This window comes from Sesamum indicum, linkage group LG7, assembly GCF_026168435.1.
Source record: "Sesamum indicum cultivar Baizhima isolate 11 linkage group LG7, ASM2616843v1, whole genome shotgun sequence".
Classification (NCBI taxonomy): Eukaryota; Viridiplantae; Streptophyta; class Magnoliopsida; order Lamiales; family Pedaliaceae; genus Sesamum; species Sesamum indicum.
In genome coordinates, this window is record NC_142663.1 from 15,828,218 (window position 1) to 15,852,215 (window position 23,998).

At 35.5% G+C, this 23,998-nt stretch overlaps 5 protein-coding genes across 7 annotated transcripts; 3 read left to right on the plus strand and 2 right to left on the minus strand.

Moving 5' to 3' along the window:
• Positions 1 to 280: 280 nt before the first annotated feature.
• Positions 281 to 3,377, plus strand: LOC105167153 (cytochrome P450 736A117). Its single transcript, XM_011086745.3, has 2 exons — positions 281 to 1,446; positions 2,550 to 3,377. Exons 1-2 carry the CDS (start codon positions 532 to 534, stop codon positions 3,165 to 3,167), a joined length of 1,533 nt encoding a protein of 510 aa, XP_011085047.1. The 5' UTR covers positions 281 to 531; the 3' UTR covers positions 3,168 to 3,377.
• Positions 3,378 to 3,756: 379 nt separating this feature from the next.
• Positions 3,757 to 9,710, plus strand: LOC105167154 (acetolactate synthase small subunit 1, chloroplastic). Of its 2 annotated transcripts, none has more exons than XM_020695515.2 (12): positions 3,757 to 4,118; positions 4,481 to 4,694; positions 4,874 to 4,981; positions 5,136 to 5,204; positions 5,978 to 6,061; positions 6,151 to 6,303; positions 6,988 to 7,071; positions 7,428 to 7,532; positions 7,646 to 7,768; positions 8,158 to 8,310; positions 8,722 to 8,787; positions 9,361 to 9,710. In XM_020695515.2, the coding sequence occupies exons 1-12, from the start codon at positions 3,907 to 3,909 to the stop codon at positions 9,442 to 9,444; spliced, it is 1,455 nt and encodes a 484-aa protein (XP_020551174.2). In that variant the 5' UTR covers positions 3,757 to 3,906; the 3' UTR covers positions 9,445 to 9,710. The 2 variants fall into 2 exon arrangements, with proteins under 2 accessions (XP_020551174.2, XP_011085048.2); XM_011086746.3 differs by having other exon boundaries at positions 3,758 to 4,118; positions 4,874 to 4,957.
• A 1,218-nt stretch (positions 9,711 to 10,928) lies between these two features.
• Positions 10,929 to 13,341, plus strand: LOC110012334 (large ribosomal subunit protein uL2my, C-terminal part). 2 transcript variants are annotated; one of them, XM_088882857.1, is made up of 3 exons: positions 10,929 to 11,099; positions 11,494 to 11,761; positions 12,810 to 13,341. In XM_088882857.1, the coding sequence occupies exons 1-3, from the start codon at positions 11,006 to 11,008 to the stop codon at positions 13,114 to 13,116; spliced, it is 669 nt and encodes a 222-aa protein (XP_088738983.1). In that variant the 5' UTR covers positions 10,929 to 11,005; the 3' UTR covers positions 13,117 to 13,341. The 2 variants fall into 2 exon arrangements, with proteins under 2 accessions (XP_088738983.1, XP_020551175.1); XM_020695516.2 differs by having other exon boundaries at positions 11,533 to 11,761; positions 12,810 to 13,334.
• Positions 13,342 to 14,153: 812 nt separating this feature from the next.
• LOC105167155 (2-alkenal reductase (NADP(+)-dependent)) lies at positions 14,154 to 16,784 on the minus strand. The gene is made up of 5 exons (XM_011086747.3): positions 16,338 to 16,784; positions 15,508 to 15,685; positions 15,128 to 15,294; positions 14,922 to 15,004; positions 14,154 to 14,720 (listed from the first exon to the last, which is right to left on the minus strand). Exons 1-5 carry the CDS (start codon positions 16,569 to 16,571, stop codon positions 14,342 to 14,344), a joined length of 1,041 nt encoding a protein of 346 aa, XP_011085049.1. The 5' UTR covers positions 16,572 to 16,784; the 3' UTR covers positions 14,154 to 14,341.
• A 955-nt stretch (positions 16,785 to 17,739) lies between these two features.
• LOC105167157 (2-alkenal reductase (NADP(+)-dependent)) lies at positions 17,740 to 22,341 on the minus strand. Its single transcript, XM_011086748.3, has 5 exons — positions 22,021 to 22,341; positions 19,931 to 20,108; positions 19,080 to 19,246; positions 18,686 to 18,768; positions 17,740 to 18,283 (listed from the first exon to the last, which is right to left on the minus strand). Exons 1-5 carry the CDS (start codon positions 22,246 to 22,248, stop codon positions 17,905 to 17,907), a joined length of 1,035 nt encoding a protein of 344 aa, XP_011085050.1. The 5' UTR covers positions 22,249 to 22,341; the 3' UTR covers positions 17,740 to 17,904.
• Between the last annotated feature and the right edge of the window lie 1,657 nt (positions 22,342 to 23,998).

Here is a 23,998-nt window from a genome sequence, read left to right on the forward strand (position 1 = left end):
CCACAAGCCATATGTATTATATTTTACACTATTTATGCATAAGTATGTTAAAAATAACTATACTTTTCAGATGGCACGTCATTTTGAATAAAATTTCAGATCTTACCATAAGCGTACGTATATGCTGATGAATGTATGTGTGTATAAAAATTAGAAAAAGGTTCCACTTTCTAGTGCAACAACATATGTACGCAAAAATTTAACGCCTATGCACGCAACATATATAGCCATTGTGAGAGTATAATAACACCTATGTACGCAAAAATTTAAGGCAGGCATGTGATAAAGAAGGCTACCATCAACGTAAGATTGATGGAACTAAATCAAAAAAAAAAAAAAGAAAAAGATTGATGGATAAAACTCGCCGAATCCTCATAGCCTAGGCATGTCGACAAACTCTGTCCTGCCATCCAGCAGTTTATATCCCTACCATTAACACTTTTCTTGTAGTTGCATCATATTTCTCCCTTCAAAGAACCCTGCATATATGCTCCGAAGATCCGGAATTCAGAACCTTCCGGCAAAATCATCATGTTTTCTTACACATTGTTCATTTTCATTATTTTCACTATTTTCACTATTTTCTTGATCAGGAAGTGGTGCTCTCCTCCAAAACCCTCCAGGAACCTCCCACCATCGCCACCAAAGCTTCCAATAATTGGAAACCTCCATCAACTTGGCCTGAACCCACATAGAATTCTTCAATCTTTGGCCACAAAATATGGGCCCTTGATGCTTCTTCACTTGGGCAGTGTGCCACTTCTTGTTGTTTCATCTGCTGATGCAGCCAGAGAAATACTGAAAACCCATGACCCAATTTTCTCAAACAGGCCAAGATCAAGTGTCGCAAGTGGGATTTACGACTGTAAAGACATAGCCTTTTCTCCCTATGGTGAGTACTGGAGGCAGGTAAAGAGTATTTGTGTTTATCAGCTCTTGAGTAATAAAAAAGTTCAGTCTTTTAGAAATGTTAGGGAGGAAGAAGTCTCACTTATGGTGGAGAAGATTAGGACATCATGTTTGGAGGGATCAGTGATTAATTTGGGTGAGACATTTGCATCTCTTACAAATGATATAATTTGTAGAGTGGCTTTGGGGAGGAAGTACAGTGACGGGGAAGGTGGGAGGAAATTTAAGAAGGTTTTGGAGACATTAGGGGTATTATTGGGTGCTTTTAATGTCGGTGAGTTCATTCCTTGGCTTGTGTGGATTAAACATGTAAATGGGATGAGAGGTAAAGTCAAGAAAATCGCCAAAGATCTTGATGAGTTTTTGGAGTTTGTGGTGAAAGAGCACATGGATGAAAGGAGGAGGAATGGGAATGATGGTGGTGGCGAAGGGGAAGGCGAAAATCGGAAGGATTTTGTGGATGTTTTGCTTGAAATTCAAAGGAATGAGGAGGGTGGCTTTGCTCTTGATGCAATCTCTATTAAAGCTCTCATCTTGGTAAGCATTGTTTTTAGTAATAATTGCAGACATTCTTGATATTTGAGTATATTACAAAAAAGATGGTTTGATTTTGAAAAGTTATACTCATTGTGTTCAGCATAGTTTACATTATGTAATCTTCTCAAGTATGAGCGCATCAGCTGCAGTGTAATTTTTTAACATTGAGGGGTTTCTCTGTATGTATCTGAACTTCAGGATATGTGAATGTATTTATCCATTGTATCTAGAAGTACCCTTAATTAAGTCTTGCTAAAGGTGAACAGAGTCTCCCTGTTATCTTATTTTATTTTTTATGTTTTTATTCTTGGACTTTAGTGGTTTCTTTAGCAAATGCAGAAAGTAATCGTCTTAACAAGACTAAATGAAAGAAGAAAAATAAGCATATTAGTCTCTTCTAAAAGTTAGGATCATAGTTTTTGCTTTCTTTGGTGCTGGTCATAAAAATTGCTGAAAGCCTAAAAAAAGAGGTTCTAATGATGCTATAGTCGATCTGAAGGAAAACATTTAGATTTATTCTAAATCGGCATGCTTTCTGCATTGGGAGACTGAAAATTGATTCAGAAAGCCTTGATTATCTACTGCAAAACATTCAGATCCAGACAAGTAGGAAGCAAATATCACTGAAGTCGGATAATGTCAAAAACATAGAAAAGCGCTAAAATTACCATCGACAGTTATGTCAATCCTGCTTAATTACCACTTAAGTTGTGTCGAACATCCCCTGCATCATTGAATTCTGACAGCCTTGTATTTAGTTTGCATTACAAGAAACCAAAATCAGAAGGTTACAAATACCATGAATGCATGTTAGTTGCGAATAAATTGTGGTGTCTGTTTTGAATAGTATTAAATACCATTAAATATCTCCAGTCAAGAAGTTTTTCATCTCTTTTATTGAGCTCTGAGAGCTGGAACAAAACAATGCACCACACTAGTAATTTCTTCTACTAATAGCATTTATTTCCATGTAAAACAAAATTTGTGCTGAATCTATGGATGCGAAGCCACAGATCCAAGCTAATACCACCATGATTAAGCTTGGTTTACATTAAGCCCATGTTGTTGAGCCCCTGTTTATCTTTCGTCATCATCTGTTGCAGGACATGTTTGCTGCTGGAACGGATACAACATTTACTCTTATAGAGTGGACATTGTCCGAGCTCATAAGAAACAAGAATGTCACCATGAAACTGAAGAATGAACTGAAGAACGTTGCTGGATCCAGTTCAACTATAACTGAAGAGGATTTGGATAAATGTCCATACTTGAAAGCCGTGGTGAAAGAGACCTTACGGCTCCATCCTCCACTCCCACTACTCGTTCCTCGAGAATCAACCCAAGATGTCAAGCTATTTAATTACGACATTGCAGCAGGCACACGTGTTGTCATCAATGTGTGGGCTATAGGACGAGATGCAAAATTGTGGGAAGATGCTAGGAAATTTTGTCCTGAAAGGTTCTTGAATAGTTGGGTAGATTTCAAAGGGCAATTTGAGTTGATCCCATTTGGGGCCGGTCGAAGAGGCTGTCCTGGTGCTGCATTCGCCTTGGGAATTGTAGAACTTGCGCTGGCGAATCTGGTCCTAAACTTTGAGTTTTCATTACCTGGTGGAAGGAGAGGTGAAGAATTGGATATGTTTGAAGGTGAGGGAATTACTATTCACCGGAAATTCCCTCTAGCGGTTATTGCTAGTTGTGAGACGGCCTCATATACGTAGGTAATTGATGAGATGAGATGTATGAGTGGTGGTTGTAATTTTTGTGTGATGAAATGGTTATTAGTTGTTAATTGGTGTGGACTATGGTGTGTAGTAGGTTAGTAGTGCAGTGTGGCAATGTAATAACTGGACTTGGTGTGGTGTAAGGCAGGAGGTACTCCAAACTTGCTATGTATATACAATATGTTGTATAAATTTTGATTTTCTATATGATGATTTAGTTAGTTTTGGGTAGAGAATTGGGCTTATACGTGATGGGGTGATGCGAGACATTGAGACTCGCTGCCGATTAAACTTTTTTCTTTTTTTTTTCTTGGATAAGGCAAAATGGAGCAATTCTATAAAGTTGACAAGGGGGGTTTTTTTAGTAGGGGGAAAAAGGCCATTGCGTATAATTTTTATTTTTTATTTTTAGATTAAAATCCTAATAATTATATTTTATTTTTATTTATCGTCTTATACATATGCTTTTTTTTTTTTTTATAGGAATGGAATTTAAAAAAATATAACACCAAATTCATTTAAAAAGAACCTATTATTACTATTATTATTACTTATATATCTCTCTCTATATATATGTATGATGTAGCATTGAGTTAATAAGCATTGAGTTTGAATGAGATTTATTTGTAGAATTGAGACCCAGTTCGAACCGTAGTCCGTCCGTCCTTCCTTCGGCTTTGCCTTCTTCAACGCCCACTCACAAACCTCACACACCAACACCCTCTACCCTCTTCCCATGGCGGCTGTTGCCCCTTACTCCATACCATTTCAGGCATCCACACACTCCATGGACCTCATTCCCAAACCTAGTATTGCCCTTTTCTCGCTTAAATTCTCATCAAATGCCAGAAGAAGGCTTCCGGTTTATGCTCAAACTGCGCATGGGGATAAGCAAAACCACCATCTTCTCTCCGTTTCAGATCCTCCTCTCGCCGCCACCAGACCAAAGTATCTGTGCTGTTTGATATTTTCTGTTTGTTTATCTACTTTATTTTCTGTTTGCTACTTCATACCTCTCAGTTCAAAATTCGGCACTTCTCTATTGTTAGAACCATGCTCAGCATCAGATTGTATACGCCTCTTATGATCAAGGTTTTTAGTGTATGTTCATTGGTATTCGTGGAGTACTAAAAAACTCTTGGCCAGCAAAAGAAATTAGATTTTTTATTTTTTGCTTCAAGTATAGTCCACAATTTTGATGATAATTCTGGTTGCCTGCTCAAATAATCAACTTTCAGTTTTCACTCATTTGTAAGATGCCTGCATGACATATCTAAATTGTTTATATATCCTCATGACTATAAATTCAGGGTTAAACGCCACACAATTTCCGTGTTTGTTGGTGATGAAAGTGGGATGATCAACCGAATCGCGGGGGTTTTTGCTAGAAGAGGATATAACATTGAATCACTTGCTGTGGGACTGAACAGGGATAAGGCTCTCTTCACTATAGTTGTATCTGGAACTGAAAGGGTGCTACAACAAGTTATGGAACAACTCCAGAAGCTTGTGAATGTACTGAAGGTCAGGATCTTATTCGTGATCATTTGGCATAGTCTCTCTCACTGATGAGTTAATTGTTACTATTTGATCTTTTTAACATTTTCATCACGAATACATTTATGTTTAGTTTTAATTTATTGGTTTGCTTATCTGCTCCCATTTAATTTAGTTTCTAATGTTTGTATACACTTGACAACCAGGTTGAAGACATCTCGAAGGAGCCACAAGTTGAACGGGAATTAATGCTCATCAAAATCAATGCAGACCCGAAATATAGAGCAGAGGTGGTCATGCTTGATTCTTTGGATGTTAGTTTTTTGATTTTTCATGTTGCTCATACTACTTGCTTTTTGTCCTAGTTTAGGGAATTAAGTACCAGGTTTTGCATTGTGATAGGTCTCTGATACCAATTTTTTCTTTCTTGCTTGTTTATCAATTAATTCCTTTGGTTTTATTCTCCAGGTTATGTGGCTAGTGGACATTTTTAGGGCAAAAATTGTGGACATCTCTGATCACTCGCTAACTATTGAGGTGATGGCTACAAGTTGCTGATGAGAACCACTCCTGCTATGCATTTTAAGATTTCTTGTTGTATGTGTACCGTAACTGAAATTTGTTCTACAAATCTGGCACTTCACCTGTTTGTATACTTTTCATCTACACTTAGTCTTGTTGCACATTCAGTTGGTATTCCATAGATTAGAGTAGTTCTATTGATTGATTACTTCTGGATGCTCCTATCCTAGCCTTTGAATTTGACTGTAAGGGTAATCTAAAGTCTACTGATTGAGAACATTCTTCGTCATGCATATCCAAGAAGGCAATGAAGATGTTTGAAAGGAGCAGATTGATTGTAATTCGTGCTTTATGTTAATAATATGCTGCCTTCTTCAAAACAAAGGTGTGGTTAGAGTTGGACTATTTGGATGGCTTTATTCTCTGGTCAGCTTGCTTTTGTTATATTTCCCTCATGAATCTTCATAAAGAACTTCCATTTCAAGGCTTACAGAGCTTGTCAATGACTTCTAACCCCTAAAGTATTTTCAGCAGCACTGTTTACTGTGTGACCGGGAATGCTGCTTCCAGCCTTTGCCAAACATCATTTGTTTATTTTGTTAACTGGAAAGAGAGTGTAGCTTTATGCTGGGTGTTTCAATTTGTTTGTGCTGATACATAGTCTCTTATACTACGTTTAAGTCTTCTATGGAGCACATCTGATATACTTTTTAACCTGTTGTGTTGGGAACTGGAGATTACCATGCACTGATATTCATTACCCCAAGTTTCTGATATTGTTTGTATAGGTAACAGGAGATCCAGGGAAGATGGTTGCAGTGCAGAGGAATTTAAGTAAATTTGGAATCAGAGAGATTGCCAGGACAGGAAAAGTAAATAAACTATGAACTAGTGAAATTTTTTTCTCTTACCTTTAATTTTCTCTTTATGTGAATTCATGTCGCTTGGTGGTTCCGACTAGATTGCCTTGAGAAGAGAAAAGATGGGTGAATCTGCTCCCTTTTGGCGGTTCTCAGCCGCTTCTTATCCAGATCTTGAAGCAACAAGGCCAGTGGATACTATTTCGCGTACCATAACAGAAACTCCCATTGGAGGATCTGATACATCTGCAGGGGTATGATATTCACTAGCCTTAGGGATGAAATGTGAAGTAATTATATTTCGCTCATAGCAATTTCACCTTAATTTTATTCTGAATATGCGGTTGGTATTCTGAACCAGTTTGAGAATGAATTTGTATTAATCTTTTGTTTGTGTTTTGCGTAATCTTAGTTCTGATTGCATTACCTTTTTTCTCTGCTTTCTAGAAACTGATGTACTACTTGCTATAGGCTTGGGAGAAAAGGCAAAAGAATAAATCAAAACCTAGCCCATGTAATCCCAATATGCATCAGATAAATGACTGGTGGTGACCTATGAAATCTATATATGATTTGCGCAACAAATGCATTACCGGAATTTCAATTACCCTTACCCAAGAAAACATGCCCGATGTCTACCCTTCAAACAATGTTGAAATTAGTCTGTATATTTATGAAGAGTAACTTTTCAGTAAGAGAGATGTAGTTGTAAGAAATGCTCATGAGATTTTCGTTTGAAACCATTTAATATTTATGCATGTTGTAGTCTGCTGAGGACTGTTTTTTTTACAACTGAATTTATTTTCATCTTGGCTACGTCCTGAACTTATTTGTTTTTCCCTCCTGCTGTTTGTAGACCCTGTTAATAGAGTTTTGTACTTATGGTCAGAGTGCTGATTGCCTAGCTAATAGCTAAGACATTTGTTTATTGTATGAAGGGAGATGTGTACCCAGTGGAATCTTCTGACATTTCAGTCAACCAAGTTCTTGATGCTCACTGGGGAGTACTGAATGACGAAGATGTAAGAAACCTCCCTCTGTCTCTCGTCTTCGTTTTCTGTCTTTTAAACATTTGCTTGACAATGCTGGTCTTGGTGATAGTCTGTTGATGCTAGTTAATTCTCTGAATATACAATGACCTTCCAACCCATTCCTTAAATGCAAGGGGTAATAGATATGTTCAATGAAGATACTAATGAGACATGTTTAGTAGAATTTTCTTAAGTTTGCCTATTATATATTTGGAAAGTCTTATTATTCCTGTTTAATCAAGAAATATATTCAGGTTTATCGGGTTTATTGCAGTTCTAAAATGATATTATTCCTGAAACTTCTCTGTGGTGATTGCACTTGCTTATATTCTGGTTGAAGCTTGCAGACTACTGGGCTTCGTTCTCACACTCTTTCCCTGGTTGTTAATGATGCTCCTGGAGTCCTTAACCTTGTCACAGGAGTTTTTGCTCGAAGAGGGTATAATATTCAGGTACGTCCTGTAGTTTAGTTTCATCTTTTTGCGAATTGTTCATGACTTCTTTGTTCTTTTGGTTTGCCTATTTTTTGCATTTGGTTCATTTGTGTGTTTGCTCTTTTTCTTAGAGTTTAGCTGTTGGTCATGCTGAAGTAGAGGGACATTCACGCATTACCACTGTTGTTCCTGGAACAGATGAATCAATAAGGAAGTTGGTACAGCAACTTTATAAATTGGTGGATGTTCATGAGGTGAGATCACAGTATTGTTAGTGTATCTTGCAAGTTGTGTTGGATATTTACATGATATTGCATAATGATCAATGGATTTTTGTGCTCACCACTTGTTCAGATGTTCACTTGTAATCTGGAACTTGTTATTTGGTGCTTCATATTTTCTTTCATGACTATGCTTTTAATCTTTTATTTTGTGATAGAATTTGTTATTTCCATAAAGATCAACTTATGCTTAAGTTGCAGTTGGTTTTGTGTGCTTAGCATTTATATTTTTCATGGTAAGCCATTATAGTAGCTAACATAACCTCTTACATTATAGTAGCTAATGTAACTTGTTTCCGTATTCTGTTGACTCTATTTTGCTTCTGAACAATGAAATGACTGGTGATCATTGTAATTTTCAGGTCCGGGATCTCACCCACTTACCTTTTGCCGAGCGGGAATTGATGTTAATCAAAATCGCTGTCAATGCTGCTGCTCGCCGCAATGTTCTTGATATTGCTAGTATATTTAGAGCCAAAGCTGTTGACGTCTCCGGTCACACTATTACTCTCGAGGTAAATATTTATGTTATTGACATGCTAAAAGATAAAATTGAATGTCATGAGGGAGGCTGTAATATGTAAATAAAGGAAGAGAGGTTATAGGGGTTATTAGCATCAGTTGCCTCAGGTAAAACTACATTGTCAGTTATTACTGGATTTGAGGTTTCAGAACCAGTACTAGGTGGTTTACTTATATGGATGTTGAGTCAATAAATCAACAAGGGTGTACTTGAAATGCAGCATTTGGACTTGTTTATACATCATTGATATTAGACTTGAGACTGAACAGGGGATATATTACCATGGAAACTGTTATTTGCTGATATTAGATTTAAGATGGCATATATTAGTCTAAACACTTCTTTTGTCCTTGTTTAATTTCTCTTCCTTTTTTTTTGTTGATTTCCTTTTTGTAACTTCCAGCTGACTGGAGATTTAGACAAGATGGTTGCCTTGCAAAGATTGTTGGAACCCTACGGCATTTGTGAGGTATGTCGTTCATGCTATCTAGTAGGCTCCTTTTGCAGCACTTATTATAAGTTATATCCTCTTGGTGTATTTAGTTTTCATGCACTGTGGTGACCTATTAAAAGGCATTTGAGTGAATCTTAGAATAACTTGTGCTATATATACATATACTAGAATGGGAAACCAGCAAGGTTGAAGGTTATGTAATAACTATTATCTGCATATGTTTATATTAAGGGGAATAATGTAATTTTCTAAATTGTTACTTACAATTCTTTGTGGAACGAACATATCTTTCATTTCTGTGTTAAGGTTGTTGCTCCAGTATACAAGTTGATTCTCTTATCCAAGCAGGTCTTTTGGACTAACATGTTCTCTATTATGTGACAATTGAGATGTTTGCTTATCTTTTACACAAAATTGTGTTTTCTGATTTTTGTTTGATCTAGTTAGTTGATCTAAAAATGTTGTGTTCTCTATGCTATAACCACTGAAAGATGTTGACAAGTCTTTTACATTGAAATAGTCTGAAAGCTTCCTTCTTACAAGCTTTTCAAAGATAAACTTACATACCACTATTGTAATATTTTTCAGGTAGCGAGAACTGGCAGATTGGCATTAATTCGGGAATCAGGTGTTGACTCTAGGTACCTTCGTGGATACTCTTATCCACTCTAATTCCAGACTTGTTGAACTCTGCAGTGACGCAGAGTCTGATTTGCTTGAAAGCCGTTTTCCTCTGTTCTTTGGTTGTTTGGCAAAGATGAAAGAATTTGATATTCTCACCTAAATTATATGTGCAGAAAATTTTGTCTTTTGTCATGTCCGTTGAGTTCAGGGTCAACTGCATCTTGAGAACCAATATTGTTGGTTTGACTGCTCCTTGAGAACCATCGTTGTTCTATTGATGCAAGCCTCATTAATATATGACTGCTCCTTTTTCATGCTCCTCCCCCCGTTTTTTGTTTTCCTTTTTGAAACGGAAATACAATTCATAGCTTAATATAACTTAAACCGTTTTAGTACATAGGGTAGAAGTAAGTCGGGAAACAAAGTACTGCTTATCCCTAGCTACAACAGACATACAAAAAGGCGGACATTGATCATAGATTGAAAACGGTTTGTCGGGAGACGCTCTATGAGCCAAAAGGTCCGCTAGGGAGTTGGATGGTTTCCCTAGACAAAAGCAGATGGTCGCACAATTGAACTTAGTGGTGGCAGCCCCGGATGAGGTTGGACAACATTTTGTGGCCCAGATATAAGAATGAAGCAGAAAGAGTGAGTGTGAGTTAATGATCAGGTGATCGTGCAAGTAGCAAACCTGTTCTCTCAAAGCGCATAAGGTATTAGTGGGAATACTGATATAAATTCGAAGTTACCTCGCCAATCTCATCATATGATTCCACCAGTACCGACATCTCCCCGATTTCCACTCGATGTTTAATTTAAAAAACGGGAAAGCGGAGGAGGAGGAGGAGGACTCAGTTTCAGAACAAACTTTTGCATAACGTCGATCAAGTGATATGTTGATGACTGAGCAAATTACGATGGAGGCTGGAGCTGATCCCATTTCCATACGTCTTAATGCATTATTACATATCACACATATTTTATGTCTAACCAATATATGTATTAAAATACACAGTAATAAAAACTAGAAAATATTTAAGTTTTGTAAAACCAGTTGAAAAAATTAGTAGGTAGTATATAGATATATTCTATCTCTGTATTTGTTTATAGAAATTCATTTTTCTTGATAATTGCATTATATCTCTATCAACTTATTACCAATGCATATATATATATATATATATGTGGCATATTTACATGTGTATATAATTAATTAAAATTTTTAAAAACTATTATTATTTTAATTAGATCAATGAGATATTAAAAAGTATAAAACATGAGAAAATAATAAAAAAAAAATAAGAGAAGAAAAAGAAACGCCAAAGTTGAGAAAAAAGAAAATAGAAAGTTAAGAAGAGAGACAAAAATGAAATGTTGAGAAAAGAAAAAAAATAATTAAATATTAAAAAATAAAATTTGACATACCCATAGATTAAAAATATTAATAATTGTATATATAATATAGATAGACTATATATTTATAAAAATGTAAAATTATATGTATATATTTTACCTGAATACTTATACAATATGTAGATTCCAATTGATTCGCTTCTGATCAGTTCATAAACCTTCCATATTCCAAAACTTTTAAGCCCTGCGAGTTCACATGATCAAGAAAATGGCGCTCTACAGAGCTCGCGCAGCTTCGCCTTCCCTCTTCCGTTCCTTACTTCACACTCCTTCGCGTTTTCTCTCTTCTGGTAACCCCGATTTCTCTCTCTGCATGTGGATGGATACATACAACTGTTTACATATACCGTTTACGTTCTTGTTCCAATTTGGTTGGTAATTTTCGTGTAATCTCGTCAATTGTAGTGTGATTTGTTAAATATGGATGAAAGAACAATGATAGGTGCAAACTTTTGATGATATTAATTTTTAGTTGGATTCTGCAATGGTTTCTGGAAACAGAAAGGACGAAAAATGGGAAAACTGAAGCAGAATTACGATGAATCGTAGCCGAAACCTGATCATCATCTCCATGTTAATTAATTGTGCCCACTGAAGCAAATTTCAGATCAATTAATTACACATTGCCCCAGTTATTTTACGCTTACATAATTTTGATGTGGTTTGCATGTGATCGCCCTTCAGGTTATGAGTTTGCTGTTAGCATGATGTTGCAATATGCAGGTGGTATTGAGAAGGTGGAGCCTAAATCAGTGCCATCATGGAAGTCGATGATGAGCCAGATGTTCACGCTGGACATAAGCTCTCAAATTGGGAGCTGTATGCCTCTCTCTAACATGCGAATCGGGATGCAGATACACAATATCGAGATTCGACCAGGGCAGGGTGGGAAACTGGTCCGCGCCGCAGGGACCTCGGCGAAGATACTTACTGAGCCGAATAGGTCAACCAGGTATAAAGGTTTGGGAAAATTTTGTTAGGTTCTTGCATATTGTTGATTGACAAAGTTCTGGATAATGGCCCTTGTATTTGGGGAGATCAATAAACATGCAGAGGTACAGTTCAAATTCTAAAGATCAATGATACCTTGTGTCATGGTTTGATAACTGAGTGGGGTTACTTTGAAATGCTTTTCCAGGCATTTAATTTCTTTGTGTGTCATGATATTGTCAAGTTGGCAACAGGAATTGACAGATTGTGGTAAGCAGTAGTGTTAATACCCAAAGAATTCTCTTAAAAGTAGCCAATTTGAGAGAATTCATGCAAATTGTATATTCCACTGTGAAAAGGAAACTAGTACTAGCAATAGAGGAAGAGGAGCGGTAACATTCTTCGTCGTTCTTCTATCTGTTTTTCCAGAATTTATGTCTAATGCTTGTTTTCTCATATTCGTATTGGATCTTTCTTCCTTATTTTGTTCCTGTGAATTTGATTTCCCTTGCAAAAAGTCGCGTCTTGACTTTGTTGAAAGAAATATGAGATTATCAGGTAATAGTTTCAATAGAACAATATGATTTCTTGTCAACGCTCATGCATGAGATTGAGCATTTGAGCTTGCGCTCATGCTAAGCAGAGCCCTGGCGTACTATAGAGGAGCTTGCTGAGCTAGTTTCTTCGACTGCTAGATTGTTTTCTAGTCAGTGAAATTTCTAAAAAGTTTTCCTTGTCTTGGCTTTTTCGTACCCCTAAATTATATTTTAAATGTTATATCCAACATCAGCTTCCTATATTTTATCATGCCGTGGTCTTGGGATGGAGGCTGTGTAGGAAATGGTATGCTGGTTTACGTTGCAGGGAGGTACAACTATATATGATTGATCAAAATGCAGCATGAATAATTTTAGGGTCATACCTTTTTCATCTTGAGGGTTGTGCAACGGCAATATGCCAGTCCCACATAGAACTTCTGGATATCGCATTTATGGCCTATGCTACATCAACTTTATATTTGTACTAATTTTATTTGGTTATTCCTATAGCTCACATGATGATTATTTTAGGTACTGCGAGATAAAACTGCCATCTGGGACCAAGAAATTGATAGACAAGAAATGTAGGGCGACAATTGGGGTGGTATCAAATCCAGAGCATGGATCAAAGAAGCTGAGAAAGGCTGGGCAAAGCCGATGGCTGGGACAGAGGCCAGTGGTTAGAGGTGTGGCAACGAACCCAGTTGATCATCCCCATGGTGGCGGGGAAGGAAGGAGTAAGAGTAGTGGGAGTCATGGCCGAGTCTCACTTACGCCTTGGGGGAAACCTACTAAGTGTGGATACAAAACGGCCCGTCTTAAAAAAAGGAATTATTAGAGTAATCATCCGAAGAGAAGGGGTTATGTACCATCTTGCCCAAGTATGTTTTGTTGACTTCTAGTTTATGTGCTTCCTTTATTTTAAGAGAAGCAAATGGAAGAAAAATAATATACTTGTTGCCGAGGCTCTGTATATTGCTTTGAAAATAACTAGTTATTTAGATAACTAATACAGGTAGTTTCTTCAAAAGAAATTGGCGTTCTAATTAGGATTCGATTTGGTTTGTCTAGGGTATAAGGAAATTGCTTAGAGGGTCAATTAAAAAGGCCACTTGTGGGAGTTAGTGCAATTATTAATTATTTTTTACTAAAATTATACAGCAATGAACCAGGTGTTGTGGCTAATTGAGTAGTTCTAAAAGTATGTGTAAAAGCTCGTAATAAAGGACACGATCTTGCTTGTGAAGGTAATGCAATTATCCATGAGGTTAGCAAATGGAATTTTGAACAATTGGCCGCTTGTAAGGTAAGAAAAGAGATCATATTTGAGTTTCTCCATATTTTTCCTCTAAAAGTAGTCTTACAATTAGTTTTTTATATTTTAGATGCAAAATAGTTATATCCTTATGTTTTTGAAAATAAAATATGATTCTTTCTCAAATTTTGTATGGTAACTTACTTTTCAAATAGGTGTGGCGGGATTGAATGTTACTGTAGTAAAACTGTTTTGCATTTTATATCGTGTTTAATATTTTATATTTTTTAAATGTACTATAAATGTAAAAGAAGTTAGAATATAAAACTCAATCTATTGCAAGTCAAATCACACGCACATAATTATATATTGCTATATATATTCATACTGTATTAGTAAAGTTGAAGGGAATAGAGTAATCACTTTGATGTTTACCATATGTGTGGACTAAATTATTTATTCTTGTTCCATTCAATAGTCTTTGTTTTCTTGTTTTTGTCCCATCTCCCCTCCATTCTATTGTACTTTGTATTTTCTCAAGTTACTGAATGTTTTTGTAAATATATCGCAGTCATGATAACCACCACTTTCATTTCATTGATTTAAAAAAGATATATAAATAATACACATACAACCCAAAATTTTATTTATCTTAATCGGATCAATATTATACATATGTATTAAGTGAATTCTTGTCATATTTTACACCTACATTGAATGTCTCGCGACTACTAGTAAAGTATTAACAATGCTAACATCACATAGACAGAGCGACACGCCCAACGCCATACATAGAGAGACTATACACCTACTCACGAGACACGAGGACAACCTGCTTCCCGACGTTACGACCATAGAAAAGCCCCACAAGGGCGCTTGGGGCGCTTTCAAGGCCTTCAGCTATGTCTTCGACATAGTTGATTTTTCCTTCCTTGATAAGAGGAAGAACCATGTCAACGAACTTCTGATATAGATGGTAGTAATCAAGAACAGTAAATCCCTCCATACGGATCCGTTTTGTTACCAGAGTGAACAAGTTGTGCACTCCTTCAGGCTGCTCGAGGTTGTACTGGGAGATCATCCCACACACTGCAATGCGGCCATGGGTCTTCATGTTGAGAAGCACAGCATCGAGCATCTTTCCTCCCACGTTCTCGAAATATATGTCGATCCCATCAGGGAAGTACCTAGTCAGAAAAGATTTATTTGGACAACGAGCTTTGTAACATTTCAGACTATTAATAGGCTGAAATATGTGTTAATGTATATGACACAGTAAAGACTACCTTTGCCTTATTTAAGAACATTCAAGATATTCATAATGAAACTCAGAGGTGGAGATACAAGGATTAGTTTTCAGAGGCACAAAGGTGAAGATGAAAACTCACCTCTTTAAAGCTGCATTTAGATCCTGCTCTTCTTTGTAATTAAATCCATCATCAAAACCAAACTTGTTCTTCAAGAGTTCAACCTTAACCAACGAAAGGACAAGTTAGTAAACCATTGGGTTCAGGTACTAGAAACTGAACTTCCATTTGTTCTTTAACAGACATTTCACGCAAAGTTTTTGACATATTAGACAGAGGATGCTAACCTTGTCTTTGCTCCCTGCACTTCCGACGACATAACACCCCATCAACTTTGCAAACTGACCAACAAGCTGACCGACAGCTCCAGACGCGGCAGAAACGTAAACAGTTTCTCCCTTTTTGGGAGAGCAAACCTCATAGAAACCAGCATATGCAGTCATGCCAGGCATACCTAAATAGAAAGAAACAGCAACAGCAGCTCTAAAGGACTTAGAGAAATGAGTTTACAAAGAGAGTTGTATGCTGTCAGATGCCATATACATGTGATATGTGCATCACTAGGGACCAATGATTCATAGGCGGGAAGGATGTCGATTTGACTAAAACTTAGTAGGTATTACTGTTCATCAGTTCTTTTTGCCGAGGGATAAAGTTGGTAACTCACCAAGAATTCCTGTATAGTAGGAGAGCGGCACATCGGTGTCTTGAATTTTAAACAAAGTGTCTGGATCTCTAATAAGGCTGTACTCTTCCCACCGTGTGAATCCCCAAACCAGGTCACCTTTCTTTATGTCAGGATGAGAAGAATCTATTACTCTCGCCACTCCGTGCCCCGCAATTGGCTGTCATAGGAAAGAATAAAAAGAAAAGGAAATTGAGTTGAGAGAAATTACAAAGTTACATACCCAGATTAATAAAGTTGCACAAGTACTTGCAACTTGCATCACTGAGCAGATACAGTTTTTATGTATTCCTTCAAGAAAACAAGATTTGAGTTAAATGCCTGCCAGAATTCATGACATGTGAACCCAGAAGATATCACAACCAATTCTGCAATTTGGTTGGTTTGGAGATACTTGAAATTATTCTCTGCACTTTTCATTACAGAAACAACAAAGTAGAAAAGGATAGATGACTTTTTAAAATAGTTTTTGAAAGTGGACCTTTTTTGCTCATGAAAAGAAAAAAGAAGAGAAGCTCTACCTTCATGAGCTAAGAAAATCATTAAGAAAAATATATAACTTTTTCCGTATCTTACATTTTTCCTCAGAACTAAGCAATAAAATTCATGGAAAAAATCAAGAATTTCCAATCCACAATTACAAAATACAATCACTCAATTAACTGCAGCATAAATATCGATATCATCTATTGCAGCAGTACTCGTACCTTAGTTCTCCACAATAATCTTAAGTGTCAAAGAAGGCATATAAATCAGAAAAACAAAAAGCGAAAGAAGAACCCATGGAGAATTTAGGGTGAGAAGTGACTTACGGAGCCGGGGACCAAGGAGTATGGGTCGTTCCCTTGGACCTTGTTCATTTGATTACGCATGTAAGGATCACAGGAGAAGTAGAGATTCTTGACCAAAATTGCGTGGTGACAATCATCAGGGATTTTAAGCTTGATAGTGGAGGTTGTGACCAACATATCAGATTCCTTGGGAAACCCCTTCACGTAGTCTTTCAATATCACCTGCTTGTTATTGTTGATCACTTCCTCCGCCATTTCTGCTGTTAATGTTACTACTTTCACAGCTTTTCAGTAGCTGCGATTGCTTTATTTGTATGAACGAATTATGGAATGAATGATGATTGCTGCCAGAAGCTCCCAGAAATATCGAATGGATGATGAGTGGGGTGACGTTAAATTTTTGGCCGCTGAACCGCAATGGAAACTCTGTAGGAAATTCACATATTGGCGGCTGATGATCTCGACCTGCCGATGTGATGGAGGGGAGTGGGATATAATTACCTTAACACCCATAACCTATAATGAAATTATAAAATTACCCCTTCATCTTTTTGGTAATTATATTTGACAACCTATATAATTGTCACACATCTTAACAAGTGCGTGATTTGGATTTTGGACCCAGAGGAGCTTTATGTCATCCAAAAATTTAGTATAACAATGGGAAAAATGCAAGTAACCCCTTTGTGATATCGTAAACGAGCAAATTATTCTCTTATGAAAAAATAAATAGCAATTTATCTCCCTGTATTTTTTAAAATACAACAATTTACCTCTCTATGTCTTTCAAAATAAAATAATTTACTCCCCTATATAAGGAGGTAAATTGCTTCATTTTTAAAAGTATAGGGGGTAAAATGCTATATTTTTTTTATAAGGGAGTAATATGCTCATTTTCAATATTATAGGAGAGTAAATTATTATTCACCCGTATAACAATAATCGATTTGGTTACTGTTGAAATGTTTTTCACTATTTTTTATTTTAGTGGCCTTTATAGGGGTTATTGTGATTGATAAATCCCTTTATATATTTGAAAGAAAAAAACATCCCTATTAAATTTACTTGATAATTTTAAAAAATACTTTATTCTATTTTTTTTATGTACTATACGTCCATTTTTTAATTTAAATAGAAACTTTATAAAGTGATAATTTTCAATCTTTAAAAATTTTAAATTATCAAAAGAGATTAGTTACTAATTTATGATTTAAAAAAACTTTATATTTCTTTTTATGTTTCATTATCTTCTAACTATAAAATACTTAAAAATATACTTTTTATAACTATAACAAACTTGTAATTAATTTTTGATTTGTATTTTGTGCTCTGGTGTAATAATTCCCACAATTTTTTTTGTGTATTATGATAATCTGTAATTTAAAGTATAAATTTGAAATGAGTGAAAAAGGAGAATCAAAAGTTGCTAGCACTTATCACTTTATGATAGCAGAAGATTGAAATCAGTATTGAAGTCACTGTTATAAGTTCCAATACAGTGTGCATGTATGGTCATGTTTACAAGAAGATCAAACACCAAGAGAATTCAGAATTCAGAATTTGATATACGAGTAGAGTAGAGCTGCTGCTACTCACGAGCAACAACCACCACCTGCTTCCCCACATTGCGGCCGGAGAAAAGCCCTATGAGAGCAGTAGGTGCATTTTCAAGGCCTTCAGCTATGTCCTCCACATAATTTATTTTGCCGTCTTTTATGAGTGGCAGCACCATCTCCAAATACTTCGGATAGAGGTGATAGTAGTCGAAAACCAGAAATCCCTCCATGCGGATTCGTTTTGTTATAAGGCAGAACAAGTTATGCGTGCCTTCGGGCTCCTCAAGGTTGTACTGTGATATCATTCCACAAACAGCAATGCGGCCATGGAGTCTCATGTTGAGGAGCACAGCATCAAGCATCTTCCCTCCCACATTCTCAAAGTAAATATCGATGCCATTGGGGAAACACCTAGTCAAAATAATGACGCTTAGCATGGCAATTGGCATATATATTCAAACGTTCCAATGCATGATATGTATATATATATATTTATGAATCGTAGACCGTGTTAGATCATATACTATAGCATCAGCATTTCACTTTATGACTTCGTAGTATTCTTGAATTCACAATCCAGTTGGCCTACCCAAGCATATGGCAAGAACTTTCCCTTAGAACAAGAATAAGATGATGGAAAAGTGAAATGCTGACATTATTATGTATTATTACAACAGTCTACCGCTCCAGTATTTAAGTTGTCTAGGCAGACGGTGTGACGCAAGCTGCATGCGAGGAAGGTCTTGTACAAAAGCATAAGCAGTGAAGATGCACATGTACCCTTGAAGGAAAAAAGGAAAGGTATAAACTCACCTCTTTAAAGCTGCATTGAGATCAGGTTCTTCTTTATAGTTGAATGCATCATCATATCCAAATTTATTCTTCAAAAGATCCACCTTCAGGAAAATAATTAAATAGACAACTGCAAGTTAAATAGGCAAAGTTTCGCCTTTGCTCCAGAACAAGACCAGCACAATAAATTCACAAGATATATGAAACAGAAACAAATAAAAACACAACAAAAACTACAATAATACTTGATATTAACTCTTTTCAACTGAATCCAAAAACTGGACCACACAGACTAAAAGATTCTCTCTTAGCTAACAGCCCAAGTATTTCGCGTTAGGATATGTATTAATTTACCCCCCACGCCAATAGTTATTATTTGTAGATGCCTAGCATACTTGATCAAGAAGGCACAAACCTTATCTTTGCTTCCTGCACTTCCAACAACATAGCATCCTAACAACTTGGCAAATTGCCCAACAAGCTGACCAACGGCCCCTGATGCAGCAGATATAAAGACATATTCTCCCTTTTTTGGAGAGCAAACCTCATAAAAGCCACAATAAGCAGTATGGCCAGCCATACCTATAAAGAAACATAAAGTGGAGCAGATGAGTAAGTGAACAATAAATCAGTTATAGACAAAAAGAAAAGGAAGACCAAAACCTTAATTTGGGAGCCAAGTATATATATAATTAAACGGAAGCTTCAGATATCTAATAATTCTGCATGGTTATTCAGCTTCTTAACTAGACACAGCCAATCACAAAATAAAAAACAGCAAATTAATTTGGAGCAGAAATTAGCTGGCTGAAGCAAAATCTTTCACATTATTGTCAAATATTTCTCTTTTTTACTAACAAGGTTTGAAATACTATTAAGTTAGCATGACGTCAATGATAAAGCTAAAGAAGATGCTATATCATTTCTTTTTTAAGTTTACAATAGTGGGAGAAATGCTATTTATTCCAATATTTTATTACCAACCTCACTAATCATCATTTATTCCAAGGTATAACAACTCCGCCCGGTAAAAATCAAACCGCCTCAACCCAAAAAGCTCAGTTTGAAATGATAAATGTGCACTTGTGTTCATTCTTTTGTTGACATACCAATACTCTACCACATTCATTCCTACGACAAACATGGGATGGTCATTATGTAAGCTCATACAGCAGTAAAAGGGTGTTAGCGACATAATTCTGATATTCCATCAAACATCTTCTACTTTGAAGTAGTAGTAATAGATCTTTTGGGAAAGTAACTTACCAAGGATGCCGGTATAGTAGGAGAGAGGCAGATCAGTATGATGAATTTTGAATAGGCCCTGGGTAGATCTGATAAGGCTGTACTCCTCCCAGCCTGTTATGCCCCAAACTAAGTCACCCTTCTTGAAATTGGGATGAGAAGAATCCACAATTTTGGCCACTCCATATCCTGTAATAGCCTATATAATACAATGCATATAAGGAAAAACTCAACAACAATGTGAAGCTATAACAAAAATGGTTTTTTCTTTTCTTTTCTTTTCTTTTTCCCTCAGGCACGTCGGCTATACCCACGTATTGTATTTTCCCACATGTTCTACATAATTAGCATAAATTGTGAAATTTCCTACTCTTTAATTAAATTCTTGGAATGATTTGGTAACTTGTATAGTGTCTTAGAACAAGACAAGAATTATGGTAATGTGTTTGCCAATGTAAATGGTCTTAAATTGATGGGTTTAATTATCAAATTGAAATTTAACAGGATTAAAATTGGCATCCCTGCAGTTACGAGAACAATATTGCAATTTTGAAGAAGAAGAAGAACACGAAATCCCGCCGGGCATGCGCCCCAAATTCTAATTGCCCCTAACATGAGCTCCAAATTCTGGCTAGATTGTAATTTCCAATAAATTTTGTCTTTAATGTACAATGTTCCCTTTTAATTTGGCATCTATGACAAGTGTTATTAAAATATCAAAATAACAAGTATAGAAATGTCAAATACTTTATTCCCCATAGAACCTATCACCACAAAAGACTTTGGAGTGTAAATAGACCAAATGACATAACTAACTTTGATATAAAAATACTAAAAGCTATTAATAAGCTTCTTTACCACCGATTCTCACTGCACACTAATCAACAACATTAAAGTTCCATGTTAAGAAAAAACAAAAAAAAATTAAGGAGAAAGTTCCATGTTCATAGAGCGAAACAAATCACACAACATTAAGTAGTAGGAAACAAGTGCCTTAAGCAACCCCTTTCCCAACCATCAGATTCACAACTAAGGTTGTGCATTAGAATATTCAAATGCATACAAAAGCATCCTTTTAAATATTAAAACCAATGCATTTATCAGGTAGGGGCTTCCCAAGTTCTGACAAAACTGAGCATCGCATATAAAAATTATTCTCTAAATATTCACTTTAGCCCCTCTCTTGGGATGCTTACCTACTCAAGTTTTGGCCGGTTATACAGAGGAAATGTATGTTTATGGACTTGCACCAAAAGAACAAACATGTCAGCTTAAATTAGATTGTATTCGGACCACTTGTTCTACTATATTTATATATAATTAAATCTTATAATTTTTTATTTCTCGTAACCAATAACAAAAGAAAATGATATTTGAGTTGAAGTAACAAATACTTCCATTTTGAAGATGCAGACACATATACATATATATATTGTAGAAATATTTTATAACCACAATACTTTGGTATGAACTCTGCTAGTTATTTCAGAAGTGTTGAATAAATGTAATCTAAAAGTTGAACACTTGTCCCTCTTTCCAATAGATAAAAGGTTCTTGGAGAAAATATATAAGTACCTGAACAATGATATCTAAAGATTATTTTTGGGAAACAAAACATAAACACAAGTTCAATACCAACTTGAAATTTAATACCTCTTTGGTAACATTCAGAAAGATCCTGATCCTATATGCAAAAGTTAAACAAAAAACAGTATCTTTTAGCAGGAAAAATGGAAATGAAACGCAAAAAAGTGAAAGGGAGAAATGTCTGAAATGTTGTGGAGTGATCGAATGCTGTAACATGGAACACCCTGCATCGGCAGCAGTACCTTGGGCAGCCCCAAAAATTTAACCCAACAATTCCCACGAGGCCCGAAATAGAATATTTAATTTCAATCTCCCTCGTTCCCGTCCATACTAAGGTACAACCTACTGAAGCCCAGTGTACCAACCTCCGACATCAAGAAAAATCATGGTACCTTCATCTTATCCAAACTCTCACAGAATAATAAATAATCGAAAACAAAAAAGAAACCATGAAAGCAAGCAAGCAGATATAGAAAGCAGTTGTAATGAAATTCCATCAGAAATCTTGAGAAGAGAAGACCCACCGAGCCGGGGGTAAAAGATTCAACGTAGCTGCCCTCTATCTTACGCATGCGGCTTCGCATGTAAGGGTCGCAAGACAAATAGAGATTCTTCACGAGAAGGGCATCGGAGCAGTCTTCGGGGACCTTCAGTTTGACAGTGGAGGCTTTGAGGGTCATATCGGATTCTTTAGGGAAACCCTTTACGTAGTCTCTGAGTATAATCTGCTTGTTGCTCACTTCTTCCGCCATTTTCGCCTTTGATGGTTTTTTCAGTGCGTCTTGTGCGTGTCTTTTTCTTGCTCATATATATACTGTAGCAGCCGCGGGTGAGTGTGGGTTGTGGGTGTGACTGACACACACTTAATCTTGTGCAAAATATCTAAACAATTTTTTTATGCATTTCTTTGATTTTTTAATAGATAATAAAGAAGAATAAATATAATAAATAGAGAAAATAAAAAAAAAATTAGAGAATAAATACAAAAAAGTTGCTAAATGTATATATATACATATAAATGTAAATAGAGAATGATATTATAATACATTCTTGTAAAAGTAATTATAGTAATCAAATCAAGTTTAAAAAGAAACAATTAATCTCATTAATTAAAATCAATACTAATAAATGGGTGGAACAGATGAATGCAATATTTAAAAGCTTAACATTTTGTTTTATTATAATAATTATACAATTAATTTGGATTGATATAATTAATGGTCGTCCGAATTTAATATGGCCGGCGAGTAGCATCAAAAAATAATTTTAAAAGTAAAAGACTCATAATTATATATATATATATATATGTATAATATTATTAGCTTACGAAAAGATTTGACTATAAGTTAGGTTCAACTACCTTAATTAAATAAATCTTGTATTCTTTTTTGAGATATATGAACAATGATTTTTTAATTAATATGGGAAAATAAATGCATGGCTATTGAAAATGTGCAAATAAGAAAATATCTGTCTTTGCTCAGAAAAAACAAGCAAAAAATTACTTGCTGTCAATAAATCACAATATATATATATCATAAGTAGCATAATTTTATTTTTGATCAAATTATTTGCAAGAGAATTATAACCTCATTCTTTATATTTTAATTTCTCAGTACTCTACTTGAAAAAGTAAATAACAGAAAACATCGAAACAAGAGAAATTTTGAGAAGAATTATAAATTGGTGTTGAGAAAATTACAAGATTGATCAAACTTTTTTTCTTGGCTAAGTAGAAATCATGTGGTTCTAACTAGATGAGATATTATAAAAAAAATGAGTTTTCACTACACTATAAATTATTATGGCTTAAAAATCGTGGTAAATTAATACTATTAATCGCAGTTAAATAAAATCAAAGCAAAAATTTTAAATTTTTATCACGATTAATCAATATATATTTAGCCATAGTCAAAATATTTGTTATGATTTTGACCATAACTAATATTTTGGCCACACCTACAGAAACAATGGCTAATGGCCGTTGCAAAATCGTGGTTTATTTGTATTTGCCACGATTTTTTTTAATTAAAAGCAATTAATCATAACAAAAAATTATATTTTTTATAATGAGAGAGACTAAAAGTGAAAATCTTAAAGAAATTATTTTTTAAATAAATGAATGTGAATTTTAGTTATTATTATTAAAACGGCATGCATTCATATGAAGTGGTAGAGAGAAAAATCCAAAGTGAGCCGGCTGGGAACAGCTATTGATCGGAAATTTTAATGTTGGAAGTTGCATATATAGTAATAATGAGTTGAATGAGACATTTGATAATAAGGACGTACCATTTGGCAATCTTTTACGTACCCACATCCAAATTCCAATTATGCTTATCATCAAACACTCAAACTCTACCAATCCAAATCCTCAAAATTTTAAATTTTTGTTGTCAGCATCATCTGTAAACATCCCTCGTACAAATGTCTGTTCTCTTTGTCATCGTCGCACTTGCATGCCCATTCCAATTAAGACCAGGGTTACTTTAACCGGTTGAA